Genomic DNA, 16,416 nt, shown 5'->3' on the forward strand with positions numbered 1-16,416 from the left:
ACACACACAGACACACACAGCAGTGGCAGCCTGGAAATGCATGTTGCTGTCGTGCTGCTCAAGGAAACCAGAGAAAAAAATTCTTCAGCCTGCCAGGGACCAGGCCAAGATTATTGCACAGCTCCATCCAAACTGGCTCGTGTAACTAAGTGCAGAAATGTGTGCAGCTGCAGCGCGTGCCTCAGAGCGCTGTGTGTAACAAAGCTGCAGATGCAGAGTTCCTTACTGGACAGAGAGACAGAGAGAGACAGAGACTCAGGAGTTCAGACAAGGTCTTTGTGTCCAGAGACCGTCCCATGTCAGACAATCGCACACAACACACAGCCGGCCTGATGCAGCCATCTGACAAAGAGCTCCGGAGAAAACCAAGCCCCTAATTAAAACCTGACGGCTCTGTGCATTCCCAGCTGCTGTCGTTTATAGACATTCAGTGCTCAAGTACAAAGTGGGAGAAGAAATCATCATCATTACCAGAATAATAATCGTTACAACAACAGCAAAAACAACATATTGGTCATTTTTTAAATAAAAACGACAAAAGAAAAACAAAACACACACTACAAAACAGTAACAGTAGAGGGAACAAATTTGAACACACAGTAGGTTGTGCTGACTCCCACTGACGCCCCTGACTCCCGTCCCCCCCAGGCCCACTCCACCAGTCCTAGCCCGACAGTGACCCTCGCTGGCAGACGGGATTATTGCAGTGTCACACAGAGCCCTGATGCGCTCTCGGCTCCTCTCTGTGGTGGGTCTCTCCCGCCCCCCCCCCCCCCACTGCGGCCGGCCGGAGCTCCGTGCTGTGGTGGGTCGGTGTAAACAGGGAGAACACACAGACACTCACACGGCACAGAGTCCCATTGTGCCTCAGGGCTGACCTTGGTTCACACTGGAAAGTACAAACCCCCTGCCTCTCACAGTGAAGTCGCTCGGACTCGTCCCTCGGATAACTGCTTCAGTTGTGGCCGTGACACTCCACAAACACAAAAACACAATGCACAGCTGCTCCCTGCAAGGCCTGTCTCTGGTGGGGGAAACCCTCTGAGGCTCAGCTCCACTGCCAGGTTCCTTGTTCTCACCCTGCAGACTGGCTGTACCTCAAGAGAAGTGTGGGCAGTCTGGCAGAGCTGGTTGAGTGAGCCCAGTGCTGGCACTGAACATGGAGACAGGGTGGCACCTGCTGGCAACACAGAGGATCTACAGGGGTGTAGGCCAGTGGAGCTGCTGTCATTGATATAAAGTGCGAGCCACTGTTCAGCCCTTGAGCTCTATATTGAAGCAGGGAACTGAGGTGCTCAGATGGGGCAGACTGGACAGGGTGGCTGGGGGGCATGGAGGCAGGAGGGCAGGGCATAGCAGGATAGAAACTGTGTGTCCCTCCGTGGGCATAGCTGGAGGCCCCTCCTGTACATGTCCAACCCAACCCTGAACCAGCACACACACAATCACACACACATACACACACATACACACAGCTACACCGAGCTGCAAAGTCAGCAGTACCCTGGAGGTATAATACACAGTGATCTTTAAAATGGAACCAGTATCTTTGGTTGAAAATAAAAGAAATAAATAAAACAAAACATGTTTTTTCTTTTTGTCCTTTTCCTTGGAAAAGAGTGCAACTGTAGGAAAATCCATCAGACTCCCTTCTCTCTGGGTCTCCCTGCCCCCTGGAGAAGCACTGGAGAGAGACGGATGGAGTTTGGTTGGGAACAGAGAGGGGCCCTGTAAAGTCACAGTGGAAGAGAGGAAGGTCGGGAGAGAGAGAGGACAGGAGGGGAGTGGAGAAGAATGGGTCCTACAATCCTTGTCCATGTCCTTTCAAGGTTCGTGTTCTTTTCCTCTACTCCAGAGGCCTGTCTGTATTCCCAGCCCCGTGCCCTGTCCCCCACCTTCCCAACCAATGGCAGGTGCAGCCCGGCCTCTATTTCCTAGCAGTGTCAGGGGGGTTGTACTCTGTCTCGCCTGAGGACACCTGAGAGATCCTGCGGGTGGAGCCCCACAGCCGGCGAGTTAGGGCCCCTGATCGCACCTGAGAGGGAGAGAGGGAGGAGGAAGAGAGTGGGAGAGGGGGAGAGAGATAAAGAGATTAGCTCCCCAGGTATAGCAAGTCCAGAGCCTGTCTTTCGATCAAACCAACACACACCATGTGACCCTTTCCTCACTGCTGTGCCTCCCTCCCTGCTCCCCCCCCCCCATCTCCATCTCCATCTCCATCCCGCTCTTCCTCTCCCACTTACCTCGGCTGGCTTTCCTGCCCCCACCACAATCAGCTTGCCGTCCTCCAGGCCCACCAGGATGTGGCTGCTCTCCTTGGTCACTGAGACACTGCGTATCGGGAGCTTCAGGGCCAGAGGGGACACAATTGGCTGCAAGCTGCACACACACACACACACACACACATGCACAGACAGAGAGAAATACACCCAGACACATGGTTAGAAAAGACATCATAGCTCAGAGTGTAACAGTGTGTGTGAGAGTGCTACAGAGTGAGGGAGTCAGAATGACACACAACTGTTTAACTGTGAGTGTCACTCTTGTTATGCCGCTATCAGTTACTTTCACATGTCTAATCTGTCTTTAATTGTGTGTTTCTTAGCACTTCAGGCAAAAAGACAACTGATTTCATCCTACTGAATGAAGAGTGAGGGAACCACGAAATGCCTGCCTCCCAGCGTGTGGCCTATGGGTCGCAGCCCCCCGACGCTACTCACCTGTGCAGGTCTCTGATGTGCAGGTTGCCCTGTGCGGTGCCCAGGATTGTGAAGTCTTGCACCATGTACAGCGCTGTCACATGCTCCTCCAGAGACACAGACGCCAACCTCTTCCCATTGATGGAGTACAGATGGAGAGCGTACTTATCCTGGAGAGAGAGAGGGCGAGACAGAGAGATATTAAACATAACCCTTAGTATTCATGACCATATATGTCATGCACAGCAGCCTGGTATATGGGAATAATATATTGTTGTCAGTTCTATTAAATGTACGTTATATATGTATACACATCACACTGTGCTGTGTAGTTCTGCTGTTGTGGTACCTTGCGTGTGCCCTGACCCTCAACAACAGTCTGGGTGAGGATGTAGCCCTCCATGCCTACTGCCAGCTCCGTCACGCTGCCCCCCAGACAGCCCTCGCACGGCGGACGCAGGCTGCGCAGAAACTGCCCGCGTCGGATACTGTGCACTATCACTGTGCCGTCCTGGGTAGAGGGGGAGAGAGAGGAGATTAACTGAGGCACTGAAGGCTCGGTCACTGAGGAACTGAATACAAACACTGAGACATTGAGCACTCACACTTGCACTGAACTACCAAACTCACACTAGCCCTGTAAGGACTGAATTACTGTGTCCTCTCCATGCCCCCTGACCCCTCACCTTTGACCCTGAGACAGCCATGTCCAGCTCAGTGCTGATTCCCACACAGGTGACCTCCTGGTCATGGCCACAGAGAACCTGCACTGGCCGGGGATTCAGGCCGCTGGAGAATCCCCCCTGAGAGAGAGAGAGATGGTGGGTTAATAGACCCAGAAAAGCCTGAGGTTTTAGGTTTCAAGACAGGGACAAAGAGGGAGAGTGGGACAGAGGGGGATAGAAAGAGAGGGGGATAGAGAGGGACAGAAGGAGTGCGGTTGAAAGGCCTGTGTTACCTGCTGCACAACCTGCCAGACGATGCAGGACGTGTCCCGGGAGCCAGAGATGAGATAGATTCCACACAGGTCCAAGGCCAGGCAGGTCACCACGTCTGGAACACAGAATGCAGGGGTCAGAGGTCAGAGGTGAGGGATTTAAATTGTTGTCCTTAACACTCAAATCAGGCAGACCTACTGGACCCCAAACATCTCTGGCAGCATGACAATGTGAGAGACAGTACAGTAGAATGCATGTTGTCTGTGTGTGCAGTGTGTGGTCCGTGTACAGTGTGTCTGTGTGTATCTGTGTATTGCCTGTGTGCAGTGTGCAGTGTGAGTGTGTGTGTGTGTGTGTGTGTGTATCTGTGTATTGACTGTGTGCAGTGTAAGTGTGTGTGTGCAGTGTGAGTGTGTGTGTGTGTATCTGTGTATTGCCTGTGTGCAGTGTGAGTGTGTGTATCTGTGTATTGCCTGTGTGCAGTGTGAGTGTGTGTGTGCAGTGTGAGTGTATCTGTGTATTGCCTGTGTGCAGTGTGAGTGTGTGTGTGTGTGTGTGTATCTGTGTATTGCCTGTGTGCAGTGTGAGTGTGTGTGTGCAGTGTGAGTGTGTGTGTGTGTGTGTATCTGTGTATTGCCTGTGTGCAGTGTGAGTGTGTGTGTGTGTGTGTGTATCTGTGTATTGCCTGTGTGCAGTGTGAGTGTGTGTGTGTGTGTGTGTATCTGTGTATTGCCTGTGTGCAGTGTGAGTGTGTGTGTGCAGTGTGAGTGTGTGTGTGTGTGTGTATCTGTGTATTGCCTGTGTGCAGTGTGAGTGTGTATCTGTGTATTGCCTGTGTGCAGTGTGAGTGTGTGTGTGTGTGTGTGTGTATCTGTGTATTGCCTGTGTGCAGTGTGAGTGTGTGTGTGTGTGTGTGTATCTGTGTATTGCCTGTGTGCAGTGTGAATGTGTGTGTGTGTGTGTGTGTGTGTGTATCTGTGTATTGCTTGTGTGCAGTGTGAGTGTGTGTGTGCAGTGTGAGTGTGTGTGTGTGTGTGTGTATCTATGTATTGCCTGTGTGCGAAGCGTGTTTAGGTCTGCTGTACCGATGTGTCGGCAGATGCGTCCGACCAGTTTGCCCTTGTTGAGCGCAGTGACCCGCAGGCTGCAGTCCCAATGCCCCCCGCTGAACAGCAGCCTCCCGTCACTGGACACCACCAGCACCCGTGGGCCCAGCTCCGCCCCTGGGGACAGGGGGCCACACACCATCCGCTGGGTCCTGCAGCAGGAGAAAGAAGGGAGAGAGAGGGGATGTGTGAGAGGGTGGATGCAGGGTGTGCGGAATGATTGAGAAATGGCAATGGGGGGAGTCTACTGTGACAGGAGGAGGGAGAGAGAGGCGCAGTGCAGGCGGGGTGGAGGGGGTCGTTGGTCTGCGGTCTCACTTGGGGTTGGAGATGGTAGGGTCCTTGGTGAAGGTGAAGTAGTTGGCGATGTTCTTGTCGTATGGCAGCCAGCTGTGTGTGCCCAGAAGGCCATTGGCACTGACTGTCACCTGGGGGAGAGAGGGCAGGGGCACTTTATATTATTAGCTCATTGGGGTATCAGTGTGGAAAAGTGTATATAAGTGTGTGTGAGACTCACCAGCAGGTCTGATCCCTGTGTGATGAAGGAGCGCGTCTGGTTTCGGGGAACCACAGCCTGGACCAGTGGCACGCCATCGCTCACCACCTACAGAGAGAGTACAGCCCTTACTATCACACACAGCTCTTTAGGGTCCTCTGCTGTGCAGAGACTGAGCGGGGGTGGGTGCTCACCTCCACAAACGCCTTCAGCTTGTTGAGATGCTCAAAGAGGTTGGGTGGCAGGGTGTCCATGCGGGCCTGGCGGCGGGACGCGGTCTCTGTAGACATGCGGGGGGGGTGGGGCTCCTGCAGGGACAGGAAGCACAGTCACACCAGAGCAGAGAAAGATCAGCACAGGGGCATCATGCACTCACACTAACAGAGTCACACACGCACGCACACATGCACACATAAAAACGCACACACACCTTCAGCAGCTGGCAGGGTGTCTGTCCAAAGTTGCTGATGATCCCCTCCAGTGCCTTTCGCTCTGTCTCATTTGCAATGGCGTCCAAGTCTACAGCGCCTGCAGACACAGAGACAGCAGCCAGAGCAGAGCAAAGACAGAGAGAGAGAGACAGAGAGAGCGAGAGAAAGAGAGAGAAAGAGAGAGTATAGTTGTTATGTTATGTAGCTCTGTCAGTACATGTTTCACTTGTCTGGCCAAAAAATAATTTAAACCATAAACATGAGAACAGTGAGGGCAAGAGTGAGAGCAGCACAGAGAGGCACTAAAAAATAAAGTGAGGTCCCTGCTTCAGAACTATGGACCCACATGGACGCTGGACCCAATATGGGCGCTGCTTTGGGCCTGATTGTAAATAACAGTGTTCCCAGTAGGAGTGATGGTGGAGTGATGGTGCAGTAAGGGTCCCCAGTTTCCCTCCAACAACCCCAGTCTGCCCACCCCCCCAGTGACCCATACCCTCATAGGTGCAGTAGTAGAAGACGTTGAGGGCCTCCACGGCCTCGGGGCCCCTCTGCTTGTAGCCAAAGATCAGGTCGATCCACTCGTGCAGGTGAGTGGACACGTGCTCCGACTCCTGCACACACATAAAGCAGGGACAGACACTACATGGGCTGTACACAGCAGGAGCATGCAACATGTAACATACACTACCACTGCAGTTGTTCATACAAAGACAATAAATAATGAAAGCAAGGTGCTGGGGCCAATTGCATACATAAACAGATAAAAGTATAAGTTTGGTTCGTTCTGTCATGGCATCAGCGAGCCACACATTGGCGCCAGTTACCAGAGCTCTGCGGTGCTTCCTGATGAAGTCCTCCCGAGATTTGGCCCATCGCGGCAGCAGCACGTCACTCACGCTGTCCTGAGACATCTGCAGGCATCCCAGGTCAAACCCTGAGAAAGGGGATGACCGGAGGATAGGAGAGGAGGGCACAGTGGGGATGAGAGAGAGAAAAAGAGCGCGGGAGAAGGAAGGAAGGAAAACGAGAGGCAAAAAGGGAGAGGCAGGGAGAGAGGAACAGGACGAGAGAAACAGAGTGAGGGTGAGGAGGAAGTGGACAGAGAGCAGAGAAAATAAGGAGAGGCTCAAAAGAAAGAGGGAGAGGGAGAGAGGTAGAAAGCGAGAGTGAGGAGAGGGAGAGAGAGATGGAAAAACAATGAATACTCAGAACAGGATTTACGCACACATCAGAAGACTCTCCTCTGCTGCCCAGAGTTCCTGTTCCTTTGCTTTACCCCCCAGTCCCTCCTCACCATTCATGTTCTCCAGGAACTCTGGGAAGTAGAAGAACTCTGGGATTAACTCTTTCACATCTGCAGGGCTCTCCATCCGGGCCTGCCAGGCTGCAGCAACAGAGTGGAACTGCCTGTCCGCACAGTCGAACCTGTAAACAGCACACAGTCAGTACAGTGACGCCTGCACACAGTCAATCAGTGTGTCAGTGTGAGTGTTGGTGTGCCAGTGTGGGCAATTCCCTACCTGCCACTCTGTAGCTGTATGTGCAAGGTGGTGAAGGGCTCAGTCCTGATCATATAGTGCATGACTCCGGCTGCATTGGAGTAGTGTGTGCCGTAGTGGAACTTGTCGATAGTGCCAGTGGAGTCCTCGAAACTCTCATACCTGCAGAGGACACATTACATTACACAGACATACTGGATATGCAGTCAATGTCTGTGCACACTTAACATGTTCCAGCACTCCAGCACGCTCTGTTGTCCATTGTATTGTTAACAGACTGCAACACTGCAAATAGGCTGTGTGTGCGGACTGGAGGGATAGTGACAGAGCCAGAGAGAGAAAGAGATGGGCAGAGAGAAAGGGAATGGAAATGCAGTGAGACAAGGTAGCAGAGAGACGGAGAGACAGCAGCGCATTGTCAGGGTGTCTGTGGGGCTCGTACTTCTCACGGACGTCCTTTGCATGGCGAGGGTTGACAACACCGATGGGTTTGGACAGGTCCCTAAATACGGCCGGGTCTTCCAGGTCTAGAGTCTCTGAGGTGTAGTCACACAGCACCCAGGGGAACTGCAGGGACACACACACTGAGGAGCTGACACACACACACTAAGGGACTGACACACACAAAGACTGAGAGACTCACACACACACACACACATGCATGCACACATACATACTGAAATACACACACAAAAATACACACACATTCTGAGGGACTGAGACACAATCGAAAACTGACACCAATGATTCGAGGAACAAACATTCACACCACCACCCCAGTATATACACACACACTGAAAGACATCCATCCAAATTGTGAGACTTGGGAACAGACATACAGTGTAGACACAGGCAGACAAATGGGACAGACATGATGGTCAGTGACAGACAAACAGACAGACAGGTGGACTGGGCAGACGGACACTCACCACAGGGTACTGGGAGAGGTCATTGTAGGTGCGGCCGGAGATGGTGTTGAGCTGCATCAGATACTCGAAGTTGGAAATCTCCCTGTACACCCACCTCTGCAGGATACGACACAGCAACACCACACAGACCAATCATCAACACAGCACAGCACAGAATGATCAACACACACAGTACTGCTGCTGAGGGCTGTAAGGGCCACTCTCTCCCTATTAAACTCTCGTGTCTCTCTCCCTGTGCCTCTCTGACTCTTTCTCCAACTTGTTGTCTCAAACTTTGTGGTGGCAGCAGTGGGATCATCCTGCTGTACATAGCCTCAGTATCACAGTGCTCTTTGACTAGGTTCAAGCAGCCCAATTCTGCCTTACATGCTTTATTGGCTTTGCTTCTGTGTGCCTCCAGGAGGTTTCTGCTGAATTTTGTACCATTTCCTGAAACACGTATTCTCGATAGGGCAAACACTCAATACTTCCATACAGCAGCATTGATTTTGAATTTTGTTTTGCAGAGGTGGTTTTATTTTATAGAGCAATTATTTCCCCTTTTCCTCTGTATAACCCCCCCTCCCCCACTCACCTGTGTGAGTCCTGAGGCCTTCAGGAGCTCCTGGGGAGACCGGGACCCAAAGTAGAAGAGGTTGGTGGGCCGCAGCCCCAGGATCCGGGAGTATACTTTATTTCGGACCTGCAGAATCAAGGGCACAGGGACATAGGGTGAGACACACACTGGAATGCATGATTTTTTTGGTTGGTTTCTAGTAGCTGATAGTAGTAAGATGCTTCTTTGCATGAACCCAGAGTATAAGCTTCAGGGTCTGATTCTGTTTTTTTCAGAATCCCCCAAAGCTGTTAAAGTGAAGAAGTCCTTCTGTTATTGCTGAATAACTACACATTGATCTGTATGTCGGGAAACTTAAATCGTGAGACGATGCACAGACACAGCCAGGTGTCTCTGTTCAGCACTGAGGTATTCTTGACTCAGTTCATGTGGCCACCTGTCAGGTTCAGTGGAGGTAAGTATTGTGAATGGAGAGTTAATCCCCATTAGATAGTGTTAGAGAGGAAACATGAGACTAGGCAGGAGGACAGTGGAAGAAGAGGAGAGTACGAGAGCGGGAAAGTGTGACAGTGGTGCAGTACAGCCGCAGCACTGTGGAGTGGGACAGTCGTGCTGCATTGGGACGGTGTTGTAGCCTAGTGCAGTGGCACAGAGGGGGCACCTTCTTCTTGAAGTTGATGAAGTAGTGTGCCTGGTCGATGAAGAACAGCTCGAGGGCAGAGCGCCGCAGATTGTAACGTCGCAGGTGGACCTCCCGTAGCTGGTACAGGGGGCGCTTAAAATCATAGCCGATACCTGAGGTTGGGACGGGGGGAGGGAGGGGTGGAGAGAAGTATAACGTCGTGAGTGCCGGCCACAGACAGAAGGGAGTCCAGAGTGGGAGCTGCAGGTGGCAGGAACAGGATAGCCACACATACACCATCCTTGTTATGAACACACACGCTGTAATCATTTGTTGGATTGTGGTGGTAATTTGCAACAACGCCAGCAAAGACAACATTAAAAAGGCAGTGAGCTGAAGGGCGAACTCTGACTCTGTGACTCTTTGTTGGGGCTATACAATTCCTCCCCCTATCCCATCTAACATCCACCCCAACCCACCTCCTCAAACCTGCCCAACCACACCCTGATCTCCCCCACCCTAACAAACAGGCTCCACCCTGCCAGGTCCCACAACACCCCGTCCCATGGGCCCTGCCCTCACCCTCACCCTCCTCAGTCTCCTCCTTGTCGCTGCTGCCATCGTAGAAGTACAGGTGGTGTGTAGTGACTTCCAGCCGCCCTGGGATCACCGCCACGATGGTGATCAGCTCACAGTCCTCTGACAGGACCAGCTTCTCCCGCTGACTCTCCTCCTCTGCCTCCACCCTGATTCAGAGAGAGGAAGGGGGAGAGAATCAGTATCGGTATCAGAGTCAGAATTAGTATCAATCGGTAATAAGTATTGATATCAGTGCGGAGCCTCACTGGTTGTCTAGGTGCAGCAGGTCCTCGTCGTTGAGCTGATCGTCTTCCATATCGCTGACCTTGGCCTCCTTGGCCACAGCGAGGGGCAGTGTCTCCGTCTGGTTGCGGTTATCAGTACCTGCACACGGACACACTAGCTTAACACACAGAGTGATCCCACCCACACCACTCGACCCCACACACTTATACTCCACTCACATAGATTGACACAACAACAATGACATTCAGCACATTCAGACTGAGCACCACACTGAGCCATGAAACACATGATGGAGTGGGCAGCGGGGACAGTGGGGACGTACCCATGTTGTCTCTGAGAGCACTGGCCTCCTGGTGGGAGTCAAAGTTGTAGTTGGGAACCAGTTTCAGACGCATCTTGGAGTAGGTTTCTGCGCTGGACACCTTCCACTTCACTTCGGACTGCACCCTGAGAGAGAGAGAGAGAGAAAGAGAGAGAGAGAGAGAGAGAGAGAATGAGAGGAGGGAGTGATAAGCATATAAGTATATGAGGATTTAATGTTTTCAAGTGCAGACAAAGACCTAAAGAATGAGAATAAGATGCAGAAAAGCAGACACAAGGAAGGACAGTGTATTGAGATGAAGACAAAGAGATGCAGAGACACAGAGTGAAAGACTGAAAAATGTTAGAGAGACAGACAGACAGTGAGAGACAGAAAGTAGGCGGACAGGCGTTTCTCACCGCAGGGCCCAGGCACCCCTCTCGCTGCTGAGCAGTCTGTGCAGAGATTTCCAGTGCCGCAGCACTGACCCCTGGTGGCTGGTGGCCTGTTTCTGCACACTGAAGTACCGTGCGTTTTCACTGCGCACCCGCCGTACACAGGGCTCCACGATCACCTCCTGAGAGCGAGAGAGGAGCAGAGGAGGGGAGAGAGGGAGACGGGAGAACAAGGGGAAGGGGAAAAGGGTAGGGAGGTGGAGCAGAGAAGTGGTGAAGGGGAGGGGAGAGGGATAGAGGGGGATGTTATATTAATACTGGGAGTGACATTGCCACCTACAGAGAGAGACAATGAAAGAAAAAGGGAGAGAAAGACAGGGAGGGGGTGCTGTACCTGGAAGCGGGCCCGGCAGTGTGCTCGGTCCTTGTCCCGGCGCTGTGCGGTGCTCATTAGCGCGTCGAAGCACGAGTTCCAGAAGTTAGACATGAGATCATGACTCTTCCCAAACTTGTCCTCTTCATACTGCTGCATGGTGGGCTGCACCTGGACACACACACAGTCACAGTGTCACACAGAGTCACACAGAGTCACACACACAGGAGATCAGGATAAGGAGAGCAGTTACTGACGTGGTGTGAGAGGAAGTCCTGCCACTCCTGGGTGCCACAGTAGCTGTGCAGGTCCTGTGCGAAGGTGGCGCTGCCGTTGGTGGGGGGCAGGCCGGGCAGCAGGGCGCGCAGGCCAGGGGGGTCGGCGTGCTGATCCAAGAGGGTGCGCACGATGGGCACAAGCTGTGAGAAGGCCTCTGTCCGCCCCCCCACTTCCAGAGCCTTGGCCAAGGGGGTCCCCAGACGGCCTAGCAGGAAGCACACCTCCTCCCAGTCCAGGGACAGCACCGTCTGCAGCAGGCTGTGCAGCTTCACGCAGGCCGTGGCACACACCTGCACACACAGAGAGAGGGAGAGGGTCGAAACACTGACTCAGTCACGGGGTCTCAGTGCATCAGTGCGTCGGTGTATCAGTGCATCGGCGTGTCAGTGACATCTCGGAGTCAGACCTGAGAGTGCTGCTGCTGGATGTACCCTGCGATGATGCGCAGGCCGATCTGAGCCATCTCCCTGAGCTCGGGGGGGCTGGGGGAGCCGTGCCATGCCTGCAGCCGGTCCAGCAGGTTCACCACCCCCTCGAAGATCTGCCCCGGGGCAAACACACACAGACAGTCAGCCTCACAATGATGCACTGAATTAACTGAAAACAGTAAACTCAGCTCAGTACAGCACACTACCCTCCTGTCTGCAATATCCAAACCATGCCCATCGCCATCTCTCTCAAGCTCTGGGGTGTTTATTTACAATTGTGATTCCAGAGTTGAATTGGGATTGAGCTCAAGTCCGGTGCGGTGGGAGACCGATCGACCCCACACCCTCCCCCACCTCTCTTCTCCTCTCCCCTCCCCTCCATACACACACACCTTCTCACTCCACAGAGCCTGGTTGTCAGTGCCCTCTGCAAACAGGAAGTCCTGCAGCAGCCTCAGCAGCCTGACGATGGCCAGGCCGTGTCCAGAGACTGCGCCGCCCATAGCGTCCTTCAGGTCTGACAGGGAGGACTCCAGCATCATCTCCAGCAGGCTGGGGGGCAGGGAGAGATATTAATATAGACAGAGAGGGGAGACAGTGATGTTGGCTTTGCACTGACAGACAGAGAGAGAGGGCGAGAGGGTGGAATACAGAAAAATAATCTAGCAGGCTGGGAGGGAGGGAGAAAAATTGAGAAAGGGATCGGCAGAGAGCAGGAGAGATTTTAATAGTATAACACAAAACTTTTCCATTGAGTGAGTCTTCCCTAGCCTCCCCCAGCTCACTGCAGCCCTCTCCCCATACCTTCCCCAGCCCCACCCATCCCGCGGACAAACCTGCGCTTGATATCGTCAGGGGGGCGCACCAGCTGGCAGTGGGAGCCCAGCTTGGTGAGCACGGAGAAGACCTGCCCCCGCTCGCGCCACACAGCGTCCTCGCTGCCCTCCACGCCACTCCACAGCACTGAGAACACGATGTTGGTCAGCAGGTTACACAGCTCCTCCTCTGGGGTTTGCTGTAGGAGGGAGGGAGGAGACGTGAGAGAGGACCCTAATCAGGTCGATGCTTTCCTTTTGGGTGCAGCCAGGGAGACAGGAGTCAAGCGGGACAGTCCTGTGTGTGTCAGGCGAGTGGGTGTACCTGTGGGTTGGAGGTGTTGGAGGTGTTGTCCCCAGGCAGGTGCTCAGTGCTGTAGCTGCTGTCGTCCAGCACGTTGGACAGGCTGGAGCTCTTGCGCGCCCGCAGGCCGGGGAATGGCTTGCAGGTCTCCAGGGGGGAGGGTGTGTCGGCCTGGCTCACAGGGGTCTGTGAGCCCGTGCCCTCCCCAAGCTCCAGCCCCAGTTCGAAGGGGGAACTGCCAAAGGGGGACAGGGGTAGGTAGGGGCCCTGGTCAAAGTCAGACTGGACTGTGGGGATGTCCACAGCGTTGGACTGCGAGGACGACTGGCTGGCCAGCTCCATCGAGTCAAAGGACTTGAAGTTCATGGAGTTGGCTAAGCTCTTCATTTGACTGCCGTTGACAGGGGACAGGGACATGTCAGAGAAACCCTCCGAGATGTCTTGAGGGTCCTTCTGCGCCTTGACCTCCTCTTCCTCCTCCTCCATTCTGAATGTTGGGAAGACATCGGTGGGCGTCTCCACTAGTACCACATTGTCCTGTCTCTGGAGGCTGGGCCGAGAGCTGTCCAAGGAGCTGGGATTGGAGTCAGAAAAGCTGGTGGCGCGGGACTCGTATGACTCCTTCACGTACAGCTTGGTCAGTGTGTCCTGCCAGCCGAGCTGCCGTGCCAGCTGCCTGACATTGTCCTCGCTTGAGTAGATCAAGTGAAACAGCTGAGGGAGATAGAGCAACATTGCACTGTAATTATAGCATACCCCATAACTGGGCAGAACTTGTTAACTAACACAGCAGAGCAGTATGAAGACAGGGAATGTAAAACAGTGATTCCGAGGTCGTGATTTAGAGGCAGTGACTCTGAGACGGCCCTCACCTTGCGGCAGACATCGAGTCGTGTGGCCAGGTCAGCACGGTGGGACAGGTAGACCACAGCCAGCAGGTCCCTGAAGTTAGGAGTGGGGTCTGAGAGAGGCAGAAAGAGCGAGAGTGAGAGGAAGAAAGAGAGAAGAGAGATGGAGACAGGTCAATACTTCCCATGGTGCTCTTCCCCTCTCCCTCAGTTCTTACCTCTATATTCTCCCCTCTCATACTTCCTGTCATCTCTGTATTTCTCTCCCTAAACTCCCTGTCCCTCTCCTCTCCCTCCCTCCTCATCCCTCCCCCTCTCTCTCTGTCCACTTCCACTCTACTACTCTCTCTCCCTCCCCCACTCTCTTTTTATATCCCAGTGGTTACCTGTGGCGAGGACCTGCTCGTAGAGGCAGCGGATGGTTGTCAGTGTGACGGGGGCATCACCCAGGCTACAGACCAGGCCCAGGTACCCACAGTCCCTCAGCTTCAGCTTCTGCTTGCTGCGCTCAGACACCCGCTCACACTGCACCAGCTTAAACAGCAACTGAGAAATGATCAAAGAAAGAGGTTTAAGTGCAAAGAAAAGTCTCTCCCTCTTTCTAGCACTCAAATTCAAATTCTTTGTTTTTTGGCATGACTGGAGTGCACTGGTATTGCCAAAGCTTTCACAACTCTCAAACTCTTTCTCACCCTGAACACTCGCTCCCTCACACCGTCTGCGTATTTGGGGTTCAGCAGCAGACAGTACAAGGGCTCAGCCGCATTCTCCAGCAGCACCAACACCAGCTGCTCCCGGAGGGGCGGGGGGCGCAGCAGACTATACAGCACATCCAGCACACTGATCATCTGAGAGGAGGGAGAGCGGGTGAGAGACAGAGAGAAAGAGAGAGAAAGAGAGAGAGAAGAAAGTGGTCAGTTTCAGCATAAACCACTGGAATTTGCTCAGGTAAGAGTTTAATTCAGTCACCAAGAGACTCAGCTGTTACAACAACCATAAGTCCAGACCTACACTGTTTTTAAAATTTACATTCTTGCTTGTATCTCCATTAACCCACGCCCCCCCTCACTGTTACCTGCTGCTCCTCACCCACGGCGCCTGTGTAGGCCAGCACACTGTGCAGCTCCTCAGGGGTGGGCGACTTTGCCAGGAACTCGCTGAGCAGCGAGAACAGCGCAGTCTGCACCGTCCGCAGCTCGTCAGACAGGGGGCCACCGTCTCGCTCCACACTTACCACAGGCAGACAGGCAGAGGGACAGAGACAGGAGCACACGTCAATACAGACTGAGACACAGAAGTCAGAGATCTGTGTATATGCAGGTCCACCAGGGGGAGCTGTTGGCAATCTGACCAGCTGCAGGTAAAGCAGGTGTAACTAATGCGGCTGTGTGTGTGTGTGTGTGTGGAATTATTAGGTGTCATAGCGTATCCTCCCTCTTTTTTTTACATCTCTCCTCTTCTCCTCGCTTCCTCTCGGTCTCTATCTCTATCTTCCTCTCTCCTCTCAGCTCCTACCCATAATGTGTCCTGATGGAGTCCAGGATGTACTGCACTCCGTACTTCCTGCGGAACCGCTGCTTCCCTTGCCTGATGACGGTGGACAGGTACTGCACATGCTCTGCAGAGAGAGAAGGAGGGAACGGGACAGAGTATGTTAAATACAGGCGTACATGTTCTGTGCAGTGCCTGGAAAGTGACACTCTATAGTGTGTTGTAGAGTACAGTGTTAGGTTAGAGTGTCTGTGCAGCATCTGCGCAGCGTGTTATATGCAGCGTCTGCGCAGAGCTCGTACCGAGGCGCACGGCGAAGTGGCTGCTGCTCCAGATGCGCAGGTCGAACAGCAGGTGCTGATAGAGCTGGGTAAGCAGCGTGCTGTTGCCCTCGCTGGACACCTGCTCAACCAGGAACTGGCACGCCATCAGCACGGACATGTCCATCCGTGTGCTGGACACCTGGGGGAGACAGGAGACAGAGGAGGGTCTCAGCCCATTTCATTTCATTCATTAAATACAGTAAAGGACAGCACAGTACAGCACAGCGCACTGCAGGACTGTTTCTCACTCCCAACAGAGCAATTGAACATATGCGTCTGTGTTGTGTTGTAGGTTTGGCAAGAGTTGTTCTACTTGTCCTGCCAATAAAGCATTTCAACTAGATACATGAGAAAAGAGAGGGTGGGGTGGGCTGTGATGTCAGGACGGCCGTCATTAGCAGGACATGGTGAAGGGCAGGGAGCGTGTGAGTGTGTGTGAGATAGTGTCTGTGCATGATTGGCAGAATGTGTGTGTGAGTATTTGTGGCTGTGCGTGAGAATAACTGGCTGTGTGTGTGTGTGTGAGAGAGAGCTTGTTAGCACTGACATTTTGACAGGATATCCCTCCCTGCACTGAGAAGCTAAAACACGTCCTGTTGGATCTCACACATTCACACACACACACACACACACACACACACACACACACACACACTTCCTCTGTCTAACAGGCTGCGATCTGTGGCAAGGTCCAGTGATCACTGTCTGTGTGTGTATAGTGCTCAGTATGTGCCGTGCTCAGTGTGTGCTGTGCT

At 53.2% G+C, this 16,416-nt stretch overlaps 1 protein-coding gene across 5 annotated transcripts in view; it reads right to left on the bottom strand.

The window, feature by feature from the left end:
- Nucleotides 1–396: 396 nt before the first annotated feature.
- The window catches only part of nbeal2 (neurobeachin-like 2), a 54,987-nt gene continuing 38,967 nt past the window's right edge, over nt 397–16,416 (bottom strand). For 3 of the 5 annotated variants that reach the window (XM_066691269.1, XM_066691266.1, XM_066691268.1), the window contains 35 exons: nt 15,641–15,800; nt 15,363–15,465; nt 14,923–15,076; nt 14,540–14,695; nt 14,234–14,393; nt 13,872–13,960; nt 13,021–13,713; nt 12,717–12,895; nt 12,273–12,432; nt 11,859–11,993; nt 11,431–11,742; nt 11,195–11,344; nt 10,825–10,982; nt 10,427–10,551; nt 10,125–10,242; nt 9,862–10,025; nt 9,319–9,452; nt 8,676–8,783; nt 8,102–8,197; nt 7,615–7,739; nt 7,194–7,334; nt 6,968–7,098; nt 6,498–6,607; nt 6,167–6,284; nt 5,670–5,767; nt 5,434–5,547; nt 5,261–5,347; nt 5,062–5,171; nt 4,723–4,895; nt 3,658–3,752; nt 3,386–3,502; nt 3,049–3,210; nt 2,721–2,869; nt 2,244–2,379; nt 397–2,035 (listed from right to left, as the gene is read on the bottom strand). In XM_066691269.1, coding sequence (XP_066547366.1) covers nt 1,928–2,035; nt 2,244–2,379; nt 2,721–2,869; nt 3,049–3,210; nt 3,386–3,502; nt 3,658–3,752; nt 4,723–4,895; nt 5,062–5,171; nt 5,261–5,347; nt 5,434–5,547; nt 5,670–5,767; nt 6,167–6,284; nt 6,498–6,607; nt 6,968–7,098; nt 7,194–7,334; nt 7,615–7,739; nt 8,102–8,197; nt 8,676–8,783; nt 9,319–9,452; nt 9,862–10,025; nt 10,125–10,242; nt 10,427–10,551; nt 10,825–10,982; nt 11,195–11,344; nt 11,431–11,742; nt 11,859–11,993; nt 12,273–12,432; nt 12,717–12,895; nt 13,021–13,713; nt 13,872–13,960; nt 14,234–14,393; nt 14,540–14,695; nt 14,923–15,076; nt 15,363–15,465; nt 15,641–15,800 — 5,328 coding nt within the window. In that variant the 3' untranslated portion in view covers nt 397–1,927. The remainder of the gene's footprint in view (nt 2,036–2,243; nt 2,380–2,720; nt 2,870–3,048; nt 3,211–3,385; nt 3,503–3,657; nt 3,753–4,722; nt 4,896–5,061; nt 5,172–5,260; nt 5,348–5,433; nt 5,548–5,669; nt 5,768–6,166; nt 6,285–6,497; nt 6,608–6,967; nt 7,099–7,193; nt 7,335–7,614; nt 7,740–8,101; nt 8,198–8,675; nt 8,784–9,318; nt 9,453–9,861; nt 10,026–10,124; nt 10,243–10,426; nt 10,552–10,824; nt 10,983–11,194; nt 11,345–11,430; nt 11,743–11,858; nt 11,994–12,272; nt 12,433–12,716; nt 12,896–13,020; nt 13,714–13,871; nt 13,961–14,233; nt 14,394–14,539; nt 14,696–14,922; nt 15,077–15,362; nt 15,466–15,640; nt 15,801–16,416) is intronic. The other 2 variants (XM_066691270.1, XM_066691267.1) reach the window with 1 other exon arrangement.

Source organism: Amia ocellicauda, chromosome 18 (genome assembly GCF_036373705.1).
Source record: "Amia ocellicauda isolate fAmiCal2 chromosome 18, fAmiCal2.hap1, whole genome shotgun sequence".
Lineage (NCBI taxonomy): Eukaryota > Metazoa > Chordata > Actinopteri > Amiiformes > Amiidae > Amia > Amia ocellicauda.